Below are 18,801 nucleotides of genomic sequence, written 5' to 3'. Positions count from 1 at the left end.
GCATTTACAAATTATATTTATCCAAGTAAGTAAAATTTAATAAATTTGATATCAATGATTTTAAATTTTGCGAGTAAGTTGTATATTTTTGTCTTTACAATGTATTCACGAGAATAATATTTAGATTGGCATTAATTGGCTGTTAATACATGTATTGATAAAGAAAATTAAAATCAAATAATGATTAACATAATAAATATGAAATATATATAACTTTTAGGTATATTTATCTATAAATATATAATAAAAATCATAACTCGAGTTCGTGTTCGGTTCCAATATACAAACATGAAAACCTAATATTCAATCTCGAATTGACAGGTATAAACACATTATTCGCCATATATATATATATATATATATATATATATATATATATATATATATATATATATATATATATATATATATATATATCAGTTCCTTTCCTTCTCTCTTGGGATCTCAGGTTGCTATAAAATCTCAGGTTGATTTTAACTTGAACGGTATCAATTGGTTCATTTCACCCTACCTTGTGAAGCACTGTCCCCATGAGGTGATCAAAGGCCCAGATTTACACACACATACACCCCATGAAGTGATCAAAGGCCTAAATTTAATCACCATGTAAAATCAATGGCTGAGATCCTGTGAGGGCACTGCCCACATAGGTAGCATCTACATTACCGTATCAATTTAGATATGACAGCATAAACCGGAGTATTTGTCGTTTTATCAAAAAATATAACTGAGGGTAATAATCAAACTCGACTTTTTTAAACAGTATATTAGTCCAAAAATTATATTTCGATTGCTATACTAGCAGCGACAATTTTTGCGAACATATTTATACATACGTTATTCTTTTGAGAATATGTTGGACTATTTTTTTTCCTGAGTTGATACCAAAGAATGATCTCCAAATTATCATATATTTAGTGGCATAACAATGCTATTTTACTATTGGAAGATCAATCATATATCACATGTATTGTTTTTTTATATCAATTCAATTTAGAATAATGTTATATGTATAACCAATTTATATAACAATTTTCACAATACAAAAAACTCAATACAAAAATTCCATTTATCAAAATTTCAAGATAAAGTCAATATAAAATCTCACGATATAATTGTCGTAAACATCATTGTACGATATATTCGTTATACTTTTAGTATTATTTTTCAATTTACAATGAGAGAAATATTATTCCAGTATTCATTGATTGAATATTTTTGCGATTTTAGATATTTCGAAATTCTTGTTTTTGTTAGCGTAATTTCCTTCATACTCACATCCTTTTCTTTACCAAAATTTTTATTCCATTCCATAGAATTTTTGTTCACCATATATGTTGGATGATAGCTTCATTTTCATTGTTTTATGCACACATAATCTTTTCATATCCAACCTTCACAAGAATAGAACACAGTTGTTATTCTCGTTCTCTACTGTTTATTTGGCATCATTCAGGGTCGGTTTTAAATATAAAATTATACTTCAAATATATTTTTTAATAATTTTAAAAAAATATTTTAAAATAAAAATATTTTTATTGTTTAGATTCAATAAGTTTTTGTTTCATTTATTAAAGAAAACTAAAACAGAATCGAAGAGAAGGCTATTATTTTATTTTTAGATATATTTTTTAAGCATTTTGGAAAATAAACTTGTCCATTCAAATCCTATTGGTTTTGTTTTTTTAAAAGAGGAAATAATTAAAAAGTTTCATCAGTCCTGAGAAATTTTTTTGATTGTTGTCAAATAAATGAAAATCAGTATGCCTAAAATCAAATCCACGAGCGCTCTTGGTAAAATGGATGATTTATAGAAGACATAAAATTTGTGTGAGATGGTATCATAGGTTGTATTTTTTGAGACGGATCTCTTATTTGGATCATCCATGAAAAAATATTACTTTTTACGCTAAGAGTTTTACTTTTTATTGTAAATATCGGTAAGGTTGACCCGTCTGACAGATAAAGATTCGTGAGACCGTCTAACAAGAGACCTAATCTTTATAGAATATGGTCAAGGAAATATGCGATGATATATTTGTCTCGTGATTTTGGTCTCGTGATTTTGGTCGTATACATGGTCGAATTCAATATTTGTCCACAATTTTTGTTATTTTTGTAATTTTTATTCTTTTTTCCGCCATGGTGTTGATGTGGAACTTACGCGACTCATATGTGGTTCTGGAATGACGTGATGCATGTTCAGATCCGAAGAAAAATACTAAAACTTTCAAAAATTAAAATATACATAACTAACATTGAAATTGAACAATATAGATAGATACCCAAAATTACAGAGATACAAACATATATGACAAAAATTGCAGTTTTCCTACTAAAAAAATTGCAATTTTCCTATAATAATTCGCACAAAAACTCATATAAGACCACATGTTAGTTTCATAAGACGAATCTTCAATCCGATCATACTAACGAAAAAGTATTATTTTTTATTTTAATTTTTTCCTTCCATAAATTAATTAATTAGAATAATTGTCAAATCAGATCGATTTTGGTAACTTATTTCAACCTTATTTTACGTCCTCATCTACAAATTTTGTCAAATTGTGAACGTGTAATGTAATTTCCTTCCATCGTTAATTAGAGAGATAAATACATTAAAAAACATATTATATGATTAATATTAAGTTGACTTTGGACAAGGAAAACTAGGTAACTTCTCTTTCTCTGATTTCCTGTCTAACTAGGATTTGAATATATTTCTTCATCTACGCACATAGATTATATATATATATATATATATATATATATATATATATCTGTGTGTGTGTGTGAAATAATAAATAAATATTTCTAATAAATAAATATTTCTTGGTTATGTTGATATGGTACGTGTTATTGAAAATGCATTAGAAACCAAACCCTACACGTTATTTTAATCTATTGTTTATTATTCTAGGGAAAAAAAACTTATCTGAGACGGTCTCACAAGTCGTATTTTGTGTAACGGATCTCTTATTTGGATCATCCATTAAAAATGATTACTTTTTATGCTAAGAGTATTACTTTTAATTGTGAATATCGATAGAATTGACCTATCTTACAGATAAAGATTCGTGAGACCGTATCACAAGAGACTTACTCATTATTCTAAGTCGATTTTCTTAAAAAGCTCGATATGAAATTTATTCTGACCGAGGGTTTAATCCTTGTATTTTGCATTTTAAGATAATTTTAAGTTTTTTTAAAAAAAATTACATTCGAATAATATATATTAAGGTACACGTATAAATTATTTGGTAGGCATTTAAAAAATTTGGTACCCTAAAATCTTAATCTTACACGAGGGTACGAGTAACTATATCTTTAACAGATGTGAGGCCAATTTTTATTAAAGATTAATTGCTGAAAATAAAATAGGATCCAACTGCCTTCAATAATGGAAATTTAATTCCTGCATCCTCTCTGTGTTAGTTATTCAATTAAAAATATTTTATTTTTTTTGTACATACTCTCCGCCATCTTTTGCTCCTTTCTTAAAAAAATTTAATAATTTATGGTTTAATAATAATATTTTTTTGCTACATTCTCCTATTCCTATTAAAATATATAATTCTTTGTGACACACGTTGAAGTATTAATGTATTTGCTTTTCTGCAAATTAAAATTTATATGCACATTTTTTTTATAACAATGAAACTTAACTGTTGTATATGATTTGTACATATATTTTAAAATTAAATGAAAACAATATACATATGTTTGATCTCGTGGACACCAACTGTGAATATCTATATGAACATCGCTGAAGTGTATATATTAAATATGATGAATCTGTACATGCAAAAAGTGAATGTCATATTAACAATAATCAGAATGTATGTATGGATATCGTATTATATACGTGTGTGCGAGTGTTCGGACAAAATTATTCTTATATAAAAATTATAATTACATATGTTTTTATTAAAAAGAATTATAAAAACGTTTAGCAAAACCCACATGCTTATTTCTTAGAGTAGGTCTATTGTGAGACGGTCTCACGAATCTTTATCTATGATACGGGCCAATCCTACTGATATTAACAATAAAAAGTAATACTCTTAGGCTCCGTTTGGTACGTGTGATAGGATAAGTAAATAATTAATAATTAGAATAATTAAAAATGAGATATATGGATTAATAGTATGGTGGGATAAATAACATGGTGTTTGGTAAGATTTTAAAATGATAGATTAATTTTGTAAATTTTATTGTAATCACCAAAATGTCTCAAATGCTAATTAAATATATATTCTTAAAATAATTGGATAAATAATTAAATATTTATAATTATAATTTACATCTATTAAAATTAATTTTAATCATTAAAAAAAATTAAAATTGAAAAAATATTTATTTTCATAAAAAAATTAATTAACATGCATTACAATTTATTTTCTTTAAAATGATTGAAAATAATTAAAATATATGAGATTAATTTATAAAAAAATCAAATAAAAATTTAAATATTATATTAATTATTAAATTTTCACTAATTTTAATTTTCATATTATATTGAAGAAAACAATTCAATGGTATTATGATCAATATACAATCTTATCATGATCACTATACAATCTTATCATGATCACTATTCAAAAATTATTAATTATCACACTAGGAGGGATATTTAATCACACAAATAACATGAATAGTGTGGGTTTTCAATCATAATCAGGGATATTTAATCACACAAATAACATGAATAGTGTGGGTTTTCAATCATAATTAAGGACCTATAGATTAATAAAGAACGAACCAAACGCGAGATAAGAGAATGATTATTAAATAATAATTCCTTTATCATGACTACCAAACATAGCAGTAGCATAAAAAGCAAAATTTTTCATAGAGGAACCAAATAAAAGATATATCTCACAATATACGACCAGTAAAACTGTTTAACATAAATTTTTGCCTACTTTCTTAACCTCCTCGACGTCGAGGCCACAAAACCACAAACTAACTTTCAAATTATCTCTCTATCATTTTCAAAATAATTCTTACCCCAGAAAAAGTACGTTCATACTCAGATTTTTTTTCTTCAACATATTAAAATTTTAAAAACAGCATAAATTAAAATAACACTTTAAAAAGCACTAAATCAAGCACCCTTTGCTTAATATCGGGATAATACAATGGAAAACATCATTAGCAAAATATTGAGTAGGACTCTTACGCGTACGTTGATTATTTAATGGTATGATCATATGTGATGGATTATCTCTGTCGAAACACGATGTTAACGTAATCCCTCGAGCAAACAAACATGTAAAGAATATCGATATGGTCTGATCCTTACACAAAGCGATGCTTTCTTTCCGGTCGTTGGTATATTTTTAAAAGGCTTTATTTCCTCTACTTTTTACGAGTCGTGCGAAGCACTTGTTGCTTAGTCATATGCAAGATATCATTAATCTACTGCACAAACAGTAAAGCTTTGGATATGGGCCACACACGTGTAAGTGCGATGGGTGAAATTTTAATGGAAAAAAATGCGAGGGAGGGGGACAGAAATTGGTGAAATAAGGTGAAGAGTCGGGGTCACGGAACGTGATGCACATGCGAAGACGCCACCAACGTTAAAAATGGAGTACGATGTTGCTCCACGTATCGTCTGCTCCACGTGACTTGCGACATCGGGGGACACATAGACGGTGGAGCTTCTTACATCTGGCTTCACCTCTTTATTCCGCAGTCACATGCCATATTCATTATATTTCTAGGTTCGATTATTTTAACAGTTACAAAGTAATTTTCATGCTGTCTTTTTCTGTGTTTTACGATGGAGTTTGATGGTTTTTTGTTTTTTTGTTTTTGAACGTGGAATTAATGGTTTCATTTGGTAAAGAAATTTATAACACAGTATAAATGAGATGTATGTGTATATAAAGAAAGAGCAGGTATCTTTTGAGACGGTCTCTCGAATCTTTATCTGTGAGACGAGTCAACGTTACCGATATTCACAATAAAGTAATGCTCTTAGCATAATAAGTAATATTTTTTCATGGATTACTCAAATAAGAGATCTGTCTCATAAAATACGATTCGTGAGATTGTTTCACACAGATTTTGCTACTGAAAAAATTGTCATTGTTAGAAGTTAGAACTGATGTGATGTGATGTGATGTGAAAGAGAATTTTTTTTAAAAAAAATATAAAACTGGACAAATTATGATTGACTTTTTGTCGTAATATACGAAATAATAATTCTCAATAATGTTAGGGATATAATGAGATAGGCATGTAATGTAGAGGTTGGGACGTGGTAGGGTTCATTTAGTTCTCCAAACTATATAGTTACACCCAACATATTAACACCAATTACCAATAATAGTTTTTTATAGTTATCATAGAGATATCGAAACGATCGATTGAAAGATAAGAGTTAAATTATGATAATTTAGTTCTTAAAATAATTAATATTGATGAATTAATTCAATTTTGTTTTTCTAACCAAGTTGAAGAAATTCAAGATAATCTTTTATAGAAATAGAGTGAAAATGTTTTGGTTGAAGAATTTTATCAAATATTTGGTATGCAATATTTTGGTATTTTGAAAAATGCATGAAATGTTTCAACAATGCATCTTAGAAATAGTAAGTAAATGCAATAAAATAAGGATGCACAAATTTGTTCATGGATGTTCGGAGAGGAACATACATGACCCCTTCTTCTGTATCCAGAATGTATCACTAGAACACTTTGATTTATACAAATTTAGTACAAACACATTTCACCTTATAACTTACCTCTTGTCTAATTGAAACTCCTAACATACTCGATCGTTTGTTGTAACACTCACAATCTCATAATGTTTAACGTGTATTATGACAAAACTACAAACACAATCTTTAATATATTTGTGTGAAAACTCGATTATCTAAACTTTGAAGATCAATTATCATGTATATGCGTGAGTGAGAATTTAATCATTTACAGTATATATCTCAAATGTATCATCACACTTGTTATTATCCATATTCTAGCTAATTTCTTCATGTAAGCTCCACATGCTGTGTATCTCTTTCAAAAGCTTATCTTTTATCTTAAATTTGTTATATTTATGGCCTCCAAGAATGATATAAACGTTAGATACAAAAATATGATTGTTAATAAAGTTTATGTACTGTTTTTTTAAATTGAAACGGTCATATTCCTGCTTCTGGCCACTTTCATCATCTTCTTTTGATTTTGGTCTCTACTGGATGCAGCAACAAGTACTGGTTGGCTATCGGATGCAACAACTCCTAGTTACAGAGGCTACTAGCTTTCAGTAGCCATCTCTATTGGTTTGAGTTCTGCTGTATTTCTGTGTCTGCTTCTTTTCAGCACTCATAATTTCAGCTTATGTATTTCAGTAGCCATGTTTTTTTTTTCTTCTTATAACTATTGATTCGTTGATTTATGGCAAAGAGATGAACAGTGAAAGTTGTAGCTCTTTTTTTTTTTTTTTTTTTTTATCTTTCCATAGAATTAAGAATTACTCAATTTAGAACTGATACAAAAGAGATATGCTCGAAATACTCAGTTGTGCCACAGACTCTGCTATACTGAATTTGAGTACAAAACCAGTAATGTCAATGCCAGTTTTTGTCCTCTTACTCTGATTCAGATCTTGACTTCTGAATATTATTTGTAGCATTTTGAGTTGGCTCTTTAACCATTTTAGCGGCTGGTCATTTGAATCATCATACTATGAGATATCATTAAAATAGTTATAGTCACTAGATTTTCAACTCTGTTGATTTCTGATTTCAGCATTCAAAATTTACAACTTGAATAAGCAACTACAAACTTGAGTAAATATATTATAAACGTAATAACAACTTTTATTATTATCGAAGTCAAAATTGTTTGCATTCCGAAACCCAACTATATATATAGTTATTATTCACTTTAATTAATTCAATGTTAAACAAATTTAACTACGGAAATTGAAAACGAATTGTAAATTATGCATTTCAAATGAAACGTAAAATGTTGTGCAGATGTTTTGAATTAGATGGATAAAAATTTATACTATATACAAAGGTCGATATTTTTATTGGTCCAACTTTGTCACACAAATTAATGTATATGAAAATATCATAAGTAACGTGTTTTATATAATTTATTCATAACTATAATATTTAATACATTTTAAAAATTCAAAATTTACATATTATCTTTACAAATCACATATTTAATATAATTACATTATCAATATTCAAATAATAATTTAAAAACTATAACATAATTTTATTAATCAATTTCATATATTAATATTCATGATCATGATTCATATACATAATAATCATTATTTTACACACGCATAACGTGAGTTTGTTTGTTAGGTTAAATAATATTTTCTGATCATGATCTAACCGACCAAGTAAAAAAAATTATTTATAGATTTATTTTATTAGAAAATTTTAGAATTATATCTAATTAATTACATATATATGTAATTAATTAATGTTATTTAAAATTTTTCTACCCACTTGTATCCATACTAAATAACTTTCCCATGATTTTAAATGAATTAAATCGGTTCACGAATTTTTCGAATTGACTCGAAAAATATTTGATTCGTATTTAAAATTATCGAATTCGAACCGAACTCAAACATGTTCAAAAAAAATTTCGGGGAGGAACTCAATCCAATAGTTAGCGAGCTGCTTGCAAGCTTTAAAATTTTAGTAAAATAATATAATTCAATACTAAATAAATATATTCAGACTTTTATTTTCGAATAGCTCGCAAATATGTTTAGATGTTCCGAGAATTGATTTTAACCAAACTCGAATAAAAAATATTTAACCTTTCGAGTTTCGAATTAAACTCGAGCTCAAATTCGAACATTAAATTTTGGTGATATATGACTCGTTTTACTTCGTTTACACCCTATATATTATGCCCCTTGCTAGTGTTACTTTTTTTCCTTTTTAAAAGAAATGCACAGCACATGTAATTGTTTTCACCAGAACAGGTTATCACCCATGTAATTTTCCTTGGTTGAATATATTACTAATTTTCATTCCATGTTTTCACAAATATAATATGTCTGCTCTCTTCATAATATAGAATATCGTTTTAAGAGAAAACATGCATTAATTAAAATAGTAAAATGTAACAATTTTAGGACACTAGCAATAATACTCGCACAATCCACCAAAAAATCGGGTCAAACAATTTTTTTTGGCACCAAAAATGCCACCAAAAACTGAGAAAACACTCAACAAAAATGAAGGAAAGAGGGACATCTGGGAACGAAAGATAAAGGGGAATACAGCTGAGGATCCATTCAGTTTATAATGAACCAGTTAGAAACGGTTAATCAATTATGAAAAACGATCCCAATGAGAAGATTGACCTTGACAAGAAGTTCGACGAGCTTGCCAAACTGATGCCTACGAACCATGCATTGCATGAATGACTTGGTCCAACCCAAATAAGCAAGATATGGCGCATGGACAATATTCATCCGAGAGCGTCCAAGCAGGCGAAACTAACCGCTTAGTCGCTCACTAGTATTAGTACCAAACACATGGAGGAGTACAATACACTCCTCCATATAGGACCAGTGTTCTAAAAAAACTTGTTTAAACTCAGCTTAAGCGTGCTTAAGTATGAAGCTCGACAAAAATGCTCTTCTTCGGAGAAAAGAGGTTAAACTATAATTTGACCGAATTAAATGTAATTAAGGTATTTAATTAAATGTGCTTAAGCAAAATAAATCACATCTATTTATTTTTAAATTTTTTATTTTGAAGGTTTTTTATTTTAAAATAATAAAGTAAGTTTATAATTTAGATGTTTATTTTTTAATTTTAATTATGACTAAGCATGTCTAATAATGATTTGACAAATACTTAACATTTTTTTAATGTGATCTAGTTGCAAAAACAAATAAAGATTGTAATTTTGAGATTTTTATGCTTTTATAAATATAAGAATTAATGTATCATACTTAAATTTATCATATTTATGTATTATTTTATCTATTTAATTTTTTGGAGATAATTACAATTACATTAAAGATAAAAAAACGTTTCACACTTAAGCTTGTGCTAATATCGCTTAAGCTTGAAAAGCTTGGAGTTCGACATCCACACTTCGAGACGCTTCACAATTTTTAGAACTTTGTACAGGACATGTTTGCTCGAACGGAAGACAAACGATGATAACTAATATAATTTCTATAACCCATAAAAACTCTGCTGATCCAAGACATCTACTTGAGATGCATATAAATAAATAGTGGGAAAACACATGATACCAAGATGTACATGCCTTACAGTTACACACATACTTAACCAAATAAAAGAAAAAAGTAAGAAACACATTTTTTCCATGTATTATTAAAATCCACCATAATCATTATTAAAATCGTTCAACTTACCATAAACTGGATTTTAATTTCACTTGATTTGCACTTGATGATAGATTTGATTTGAAAAGAAATAATTTTTAGAAAATGGTGTATTCGAAATCGAATACAATTATTATTAAATTTACTTAACCTAATATAGAATGAATTTGGAATCAACTTGAATTTAGTTTTTAACAAGCCAAAATTTGAAAACAACGAATTTGAAATCCATCAATCCAAACATAATCATGAATTTGTCAATCCAAATAAGTATGTCTATGATTTCACCATCTTTTGGTACTTTTATGATTTGTGACATTTAACATTTATGCCATATTATCTTCATATTCAACATATATGTCAAATTGATAAACTAATAAACAATATTTGCAAAACTCACTGCCCAACCCTAAAGGAATACTTTAAATATAGCACCAAATACTTGTGGGAATAACTTTGGCCTCTCTTCCATTTTATCTTTGTCTCCAATCATAAGCTTGTGCCTGCAACCCTTGGTACAACTGTTCAAGCATTAGTGTTGATCCATTACTTTAAATATATTTCGATGTAAGAATCTACGTTTTTGAAGATCTTTAAAGTATAACAAAAGGTTATTATTTGCAACTCTTGTTTTTAAAAACCTGAAAAACTTGATAAGATTAGACCAATAAAAATGTAATAACAATTTGATTGCTTTTTAAGGTAAATGGACATCAACAAACAGTTAAAGTACTTATAGGCCTAAGCTATACGAAACTTAGAAACTTAGCCCAAACCCTCTGATATACCGTAGCATGATAGCAAGCAATGCTAAATGATAGTTACAATCGATTGCTTAAAATGCCCCCAAGTACTGGATTGGTACATTTACATTGAAGTTAGCACAAAATATTCATAACAAAAATTGAAAGAAAGTTATCAGCGATTAACCTGCTTCATATTCTATCGTTCGTTCCAAAATATATAATTCACGATCAAGAGAAACTGAGTAACAAATACTATCGAGATCATGTTTCAACAAAGAGAGATTTGCAAGGAGAAAGCAGGAAGAATTATGTGCGGTTTGGGATTAAAATACTTACATATTATACATGTAGCAACAGCACCGTCGATCCTTCCAATGAGAAAGGAGTTGTCACCTAACTACCCCTGGACTTGTTCTAGAGAACATCAAGCAAGCAGGTGTTAAAAATATGGAATCAGAAAAAACGGGCAATAAATTGCCTGAATAAACAGAAGAGACACAAGAAGCCCTTTTTCAAAGATTTAGATTCATCACCCCAAATTAGTAACAAATAAGTTGAGTTGATAACACTACGATAAAATCATGACATAAAAACTTCGAGATGCGAACACAAGAAAAATCAAATAAAGAAACATATAATAAAACACAATTTCTCATACTCACAGATGACAGATATAACCTATGTTGCATGGATAGGAGTACGGGTATCGTATCGGATACGACGATAAGGAAAATTTTGAAAATATAGATACGATCCTACTAGAATACGACAATTATATAAAGATATATAAATATCATATGGATAATGTATATATACTTGTACAAATTTAGTATTAAAAATTAAAAATTGTAGAGATATATATTTATATAAATATTTTTCCGAAACGTATCTTCGTCGTGTCCATGACGTATTCTTAGCCATGTCTAAGATGTATCCGACTGGTCAAACTTACAAAAAATTAACGACACATATTTTAACTTATATGCATATCGTATTTGTATCCGTGTCCGATATTTCAGAAGAAAAAAAATGAGGAGTATATATGGTACATAGGATAAAACACAAGCAATTACCATAGAAATTCACCAGTCTTATTATTGTACCAAATTCCTATCCATTAATTTCAAGCAAGATAAGGATCGTCCTCCGTCAAAGATTATATGTCAAACAAATTCGAGCAATCCTGTATACTATCTCATTAATGGATAGTAGGAAATTAGGATTAAGTTTGGATTAATCGTACAATAATTACCTTGGAATCCAATATCTTTCTGCTGTCACTGTAATATTGGTTTGGATGATTTATTCCCGCATCACATAACTCCCCGTGAATAGCTTCAAAAGTCAAGGTACATGCCAACTGCAGAATCAACATTTGAGGATAAAGATAACCATTAGAAGGAAAAACTTATGGCAACATAACAGAAAAAAGATTCTGAGAAACAATGACCTGATAGTGTCTGTTCCGCACTTTATCAATGACCTCCTCCATCGCACGATTGCCTACTCCCATCTTACCAAGTGCTGCTCTCAAGTTTTCCTCACTGGTTTAGCAGTACAAGTGAGTATTGATAGATTGAATCGTCAAGAAATTCGAGCAGAAAGCATGATATAGGAGTAAATAATGTCTGTTCAGCCTATTCGGTACAGAAATCATATTCAGCCTTCAAAGTGAATTCCATATTGTCTCATTAGACGAAATAATTACTCAATATAGACTATGCAATTGATGTCGCATATTGTCAAATACTAGATAACTAAACCAATAATCAGGACTGAAAATTGCCAAAGCAGCTGCATCCAGAGTAGCATAGTTGCAAGAGAGTCAGTTAACTCTCGCTTGCCCTTATAATGTTAGGGAAATCATGATGACTCACTTTAAACCATCACGTCATAATTCGATTGCGGTAAATGAAATATCGACAGTAAAAGAGAGTTTAGATTCAGTATGTGAAAGTAAGACCAATCGGAACGAGATCTATCTTCATATCTAAGCAAAAAGTTAAACATGACTACGCAATTTGAAGATGAAAATTGGCAGATCACAACAATTCTTACATATTTTCAGAATTTTTCCCAGCAAAACATAATCACGGTGGAGGATGCTAGAGTGGAAGTCTAATAAAAACTTGGTTGAACAAAACTAACTGGTGCATCATTTGATGGATTGCTGACATTAGAAGGTGCAGTTCATTGCTTTAAAATAGAAAAGACAACTGCTGCCAATAAGGAGAACTGACCTGAAATGGCGATAAGGACATCCATGATGATCCCCAACTCCTGGTGTTGAAAAGATTATTTTTTGACATGAATAAGGCGTGTAATCCTACAAACAGGGAAAAAGAAGATGAGATGAAATTGTAATATTCCCTAGGATTTTGAAAGTTAATACTATTTCTGAGCTGTGAAACCAGTGAAAAGCTTAATAATTTTCCATCCACCGCTTTGTGTTAACCATTTATGCAGCATCTTTAGAAGTGAGTAAAGACTCAATTATAATACTCTGAGTTATCAAAGACAAAAAAAAAGAACAATATTAGATCATCCCAACTCATGTTTTTTTCTCCCTTGTTTCTGTGGTTATTAAAAAAGATTGTTTAAATTACCCTTTTCCAATTTTTATACCCCAGAGCCATTTACAAAACTTGATATGTAGCAGGAGTTACGAGTGCCAAGACATTTCCTCTTTATCTCTCCTGGAAAGTGAATCCATGAGGTCGAAAAGCCTAGTCACAGATTGTTTACACTTCTGTAACTCTTTTGATAACATTAGAAACAAATCGAAAAAAAATCAAATGCCAATAGGATATGCTTGTTTATTAGTCTCTTTAACCTTTTTTAAACATTGTCCTAAAAATGTTCTCAACTTCTTGTGAACGACACTGGACACCATTTTACAAGCCACAACAAAAATGCTTGTAAAAAATTATCATTTTAAAAGTTCCTACGAGCATGAACTCATCTGTCTCTGTAAACAAATCCCATTAAACTATCAAACGGTCAGGAAGGATATATTTTGAAATAAATTAAGTTTATAGGAAGGGTTCCTATGGCACAAACATAATATGAGCCATGTCAGAGATGAAATACCGTTCTCTTCCCTTCTTTCCCATAATTGTGGCGTATGCTATATGCATATTCTTTGTCAAATCTTTCGGCGCCAACCTACAGAAGTTGCATAAGACACTCATTTCTGAAGGAATAGAAGGGTTTACGAATTCCACGAGGCATGGCAAACAAAACGTAAAAAGAACACAAAATTTTAACTCGTCTTTCTCAGTTGTCTACAATAGTTTCTTCTCACTCTGTCAAAATTATTTGTAAAAAACATGTTGGCAAAAGAGCCATTGCAGCCTAGCTCAGTGCAATTTACTTATTTACAGGAGTTTTATCCTTAATTTGTGAATAAGTCTGTATAATAGGCCATGCATTAAAATCAACACATTCTCTTAATGCTGCAGATTCAAACTTGCACGTTTAAAAGACTACAGAAATTGGTTTTGAAGAATTTTATTCGACATAAGTATAGCTAAACTTGTTGTTTTGCACCCTAAAAATGCCCTCGGCGCTTTTTCATCAACTGATACAAATCCGCAGCAAGAAAAAGAAACAACACAAGCACAACAATAACCTTTTTGGAGAACTCTGTTTTCCAGAAAGCAAGGGCATCATCCAAGTTAAGTCCGACACCCTAAAAGAAAAATGGTACAGTATTTCAGCCCAAGAAAACAACCAGACAACTTATTTTACAAGTTTTTTTAATTAATTAATAAAAAATTAGGAACCTATTTTAAAATCCAAATTAGCATATCATTGAACTTGTGTTTACTGTGGAAGTAAATGACCTTGAGAAAGAGACCTAGTTGCATCCGTCCTCCATGCTTCAAGTGATGATCCTCTCTAAGCTGCAAATGGAAGTATAGGTGGTGAAATGGAAGGAAATAGGTTCAAGACTCTGGTAGTTGCTTTGTAACTACAGCTAGCTAGAAGAGGGAAAAACCTCGTGGCCGACCCACTAGCTTATAGGTAGAGCTGTTGTCTTTCAAAGAAAGGTCAATGGCTACGAGTCCCATAAAATGCATGGTTGTGAAAAAAAACTAAAAAAAATTTGAAATCATCACCTTTACAAACAAATGACTCATGCAGAGAGGGAATGAGCTTTTGGCAACTTGATCAATATCTTTCAATGTTATTTCTGCGAACTCTTTTGGCTGTCATGGAACTTCACTAAGTCAACCAACAGAGTTGGCGTTCTAAAATTTCAGGAGAAGGAAAACAGATTAATTGATTGTGCTGTCCTTCAATGTTACCTGGTTGTAATCAGGACCTAAATAACTTGTCGATAGAGCTTCAATGATCTAAACAAAGCAAAGAACTTTGGCAATCATGAAATTCTGAGACAAATAATATTGAAATTACTACTGGATACATACCGGGGTTAGTCTGTCCTTCTCCTGCTCTCTAATCATTGACGTCCATTTTCTAACAGCCAAAATGGTATGTCATGAAATGGCAGATAATTTAAAACCATATGCGTATATTTATTGGGTGGGATGCGCAATATGTTACAACTTTAGGCTAACATGTCTCTTTTAAAATTTGAGTTTTCAGAATTTTACCAAGGAACTGTCAACTGTTGAGGTAAAAAATAATCTTCACGTGCAACAAGTTTCTAAACAAGCAAACTCACAAACTGGAGCGAGAGAAACCTTGGACTGAATATTGATGAAAGACAGATGAATTTGAGATTGATGTTTCAAAACTCCCACATCCAATTCGGATTATACCTCAAAGCACATCAACTAACTTTTCAAAGTGAAAACATAAATCCTCCTTTCTGACGTAACCCAATCTCCAAAAAATTATTTATTATAATATCACAGTGTGTCAATCGAAGACCTTTCATCGCAATGTCTCCAACTACATTTTGGTACTTGAAACCATAGAATTGATTATTCAACAAATATTATGCACAATGCCGAAGGAAAAATAATGAATGGATGTGTAGCAAGAATTTCAAGGAACCTGTTTGTCAATACAAGTGCTTTTGACAAATGGCTGCGATATTGTGTCATGAGAAGTGATATCACCTGCAGAAAAGCTTAAAATTCAATCATGAACTAATGGAAGAGAAGTTCAGATGTGTAAATAATGTGGTGGATCAAGCATATTGACCTGATTTGTTGCAACATAAGCGTACCCCTTCAGGAGAAACACTCGCCGACTTGCCACAAGATCAGGAACTTGTTCAAAAGGTACCTTCATTACACGATGGAAAATAGTCCAACTAAATGCAAGTCAACAAGATACAGTGTCCGGGTCACATTTATAGTTTTTATTCGTTATTTGGACAGAGGAGTGATTTTCTTGGTACTTTTTACACGTGGATCTATTTCTTTCTAAGAACATTAGAGTGACGGTGCAGGTCGGGGAGCAAAAAATCATTTATATTTCAAAATGATTTCAAGATGTGCACGCTCATCTATTAAACAGGTGCCGATATAGAGGAATGGGCATGTTGTTACCTTGTAATATATTGTATCAGCTGCAATAAAAGGAAAAAATAATAATAAAGTAATCAGAAACCATTCTGAATGCCAAATAAATGATCCAGAAATGAAGTACTTGAGCTTCTACCAGTGGATAAAGGTTGTCCAATGGAACGCACCACCTGGTTCAATTTGTCTTTTATACTCTGAAAAATTGAAGTATAGAGTTACATATCAACCAGGTCTTTTCAATTTCATGCATTAAAGAGGATGATTGGCCTATGGCTACAACTTTTTGGTATCAAGCAACTTAGCATTCACAGAAACAGTCGTTGATTTTCAAAAACATGAAAACAGAATAGAGTACCTCATATTCGGCACTGCTTACAGCTTTGTAAGGCAGATCAAACTCTACCATCAATGCCCTCTGTGTTGAAGTCCATACCCACAAGAGATAGGTCAGTCACTAAACCTAACAAATACTGAGAATACTAGCAATGGAAGCATAGGTTATCACTGAAAGAAGTGAAATCGCACCTGGGATTCAGGAGTTTCAAGTTGAAATCGATAACGAAATAGTGTAGACTCCATGGAAAGAAACCATTTCCTTAATTCCTCCCTACCATAGAGAAACAAAAGCTAAAGAGAATTACAAGAAAATGGTGGTAAGAAAAGAGTGGAACGGGGTGAAGTGAATGCATGTATTACTCTCTGCAGTAAACGAGGCGCAACACGAAATGTGAAATGACATCCTTGTTGACAACCTCAGATGCTTCTACTTGCATCATATTTGCCCTCCACAACTCTTTAACCTGCGCCGAATATATCAATATTAATTAGCGAACACATCAACAAAAAAGATAGCAACTTGCACTACTTTTAAAATCATGGAAGGCAGACAACACAGGAAAAAAATCCATCGCTTACCAGTTTTTCCATCTCGTTGACCTTTTTCCCACGGGACAACCCATCTGATATCCCTTTAAGAACTGCATAAATAATCGAAAATCAACGTAAAAACAAAAAGTAAGACTTGGAAGAATAGTGCAAATTACTACGCATAATCTAAGAAAGTACTGGACAAACTATAATTAAAATTGTACGACATGGAATTTCTGTCATTTCAATCCTGCAGCACAAATCCGTAGAGCTGACATTACAGAGTGATATACGGCGATACCTCGGAGACGATGTATGGCGTAAAGCTCGAAATCTTCGAGCCGAACTTCGATTGCCGGAGCAGAACGGTACAGCGGGATAGTGGAAACGGCGCCGCCCTCCGCAGATCCCGGCGAGGATGCCTTGTTACGCCTCACAATTTCCATTTCAACTCCTTTGATTCTTATCCCACTCTCCTTTCTCCTAGGGAATTCGCAGTGGCAGGAATCTTACGGCAGGAAAAATGGCGGGAATATTGGCTCTCCAACTTTGGCCATATTCGCGCGCTTCGCAGATGGGTATAATAATCGGGCAAGGCAAAATGACTCAGTTTGTGGGCCGGATCTCTCATTTGGGCTAGGTTGAATGAAAATAAGCCCAATGGAGCAGCCCAGTAAACCGTGAAGGTCATGTCCATCAAAATGTTTTAAAACAATTTTATAAATGGTTAGATTTGTAGATGATTATGATTCCAAATATCACACTTAATTTTACCCTATAAATAGGTATTTTTGTTTAAAAATATGAATAACGTTTGCGTTTTATTTCAAAAAAAATTATAGTATTTATTTTTCGTTGTATCATTCATTTTATTTCTCGAGGGCGATGACTGATAAGTCTTGATTGGAGAGGTTGATGCTTAGTATATAGTACTAAGCATCAAAATAGTAATTCAAAATAGTGTCTTTCAGCATGTCTTGTGTTCTTGTACGATTGTTTCTTTTTTCTTTTTTTTTATATATAAGTACTATTGTTAAAAAATAGAAATTAAATTTGTGATGAAATCCATGTTGTTTGTGATAAATGAAAATCGAACTTATGAGTTTGACTCTGATGCCAATTGTAGGATCTAGAGTTTGCCGTTGTACCAAAAACTATAGCTAATGATAATATCGCAACTCAAATCTTTTAAACTAAATAACAGTGCAAGCATCACGATTCGATCGTTCTACCAACAGAGACAATTATTGTATCTCAGAACATTCATTTTTATATATATTTATATCCAACCGTTTATTATATGCAACAAAGTTGCAGTCATCCCCTCGTG

The 18,801-nt window shown here is 31.0% G+C and overlaps 2 protein-coding genes across 4 annotated transcripts in view; one reads left to right on the top strand and one right to left on the bottom strand.

Moving 5' to 3' along the window:
- LOC140818041 (cation-dependent phenylpropanoid and flavonoid 8-O-methyltransferase 1-like) overlaps positions 1-18,801 on the top strand; it is an 86,653-nt gene that overhangs the window by 49,257 nt on the left and 18,595 nt on the right. The gene's annotated exons all lie outside the window — the stretch shown is intronic.
- On the bottom strand, positions 10,609-18,033 carry LOC140818649 (probable DNA primase large subunit). 3 transcript variants are annotated; one of them, XM_073178686.1, is made up of 20 exons: positions 17,773-18,033; positions 17,520-17,581; positions 17,301-17,404; positions 17,130-17,211; positions 16,960-17,019; positions 16,741-16,798; positions 16,629-16,648; positions 16,279-16,362; positions 16,129-16,193; positions 15,537-15,585; positions 15,414-15,461; positions 15,225-15,314; positions 14,949-15,008; positions 14,735-14,794; positions 14,194-14,268; positions 13,344-13,429; positions 12,554-12,647; positions 12,356-12,463; positions 11,440-11,517; positions 10,609-10,868 (listed from the first exon to the last, which is right to left on the bottom strand). In XM_073178686.1, the coding sequence occupies exons 1-19, from the start codon at positions 17,915-17,917 to the stop codon at positions 11,497-11,499; spliced, it is 1,371 nt and encodes a 456-aa protein (XP_073034787.1). In that variant the 5' UTR covers positions 17,918-18,033; the 3' UTR covers positions 10,609-10,868; positions 11,440-11,496. The 3 variants fall into 3 exon arrangements, with proteins under 3 accessions (XP_073034787.1, XP_073034788.1, XP_073034786.1); XM_073178687.1 differs by having other exon boundaries at positions 10,609-10,860; XM_073178685.1 differs by having other exon boundaries at positions 10,610-10,878.

This window comes from Primulina eburnea, chromosome 17 (genome assembly GCF_022965805.1).
Source record: "Primulina eburnea isolate SZY01 chromosome 17, ASM2296580v1, whole genome shotgun sequence".
Taxonomy (NCBI): Eukaryota; Viridiplantae; Streptophyta; class Magnoliopsida; order Lamiales; family Gesneriaceae; genus Primulina; species Primulina eburnea.
The sequence above is the reverse complement of the archived record's forward strand: the minus strand, read 5'-3'. Positions and strand labels throughout refer to the sequence as shown.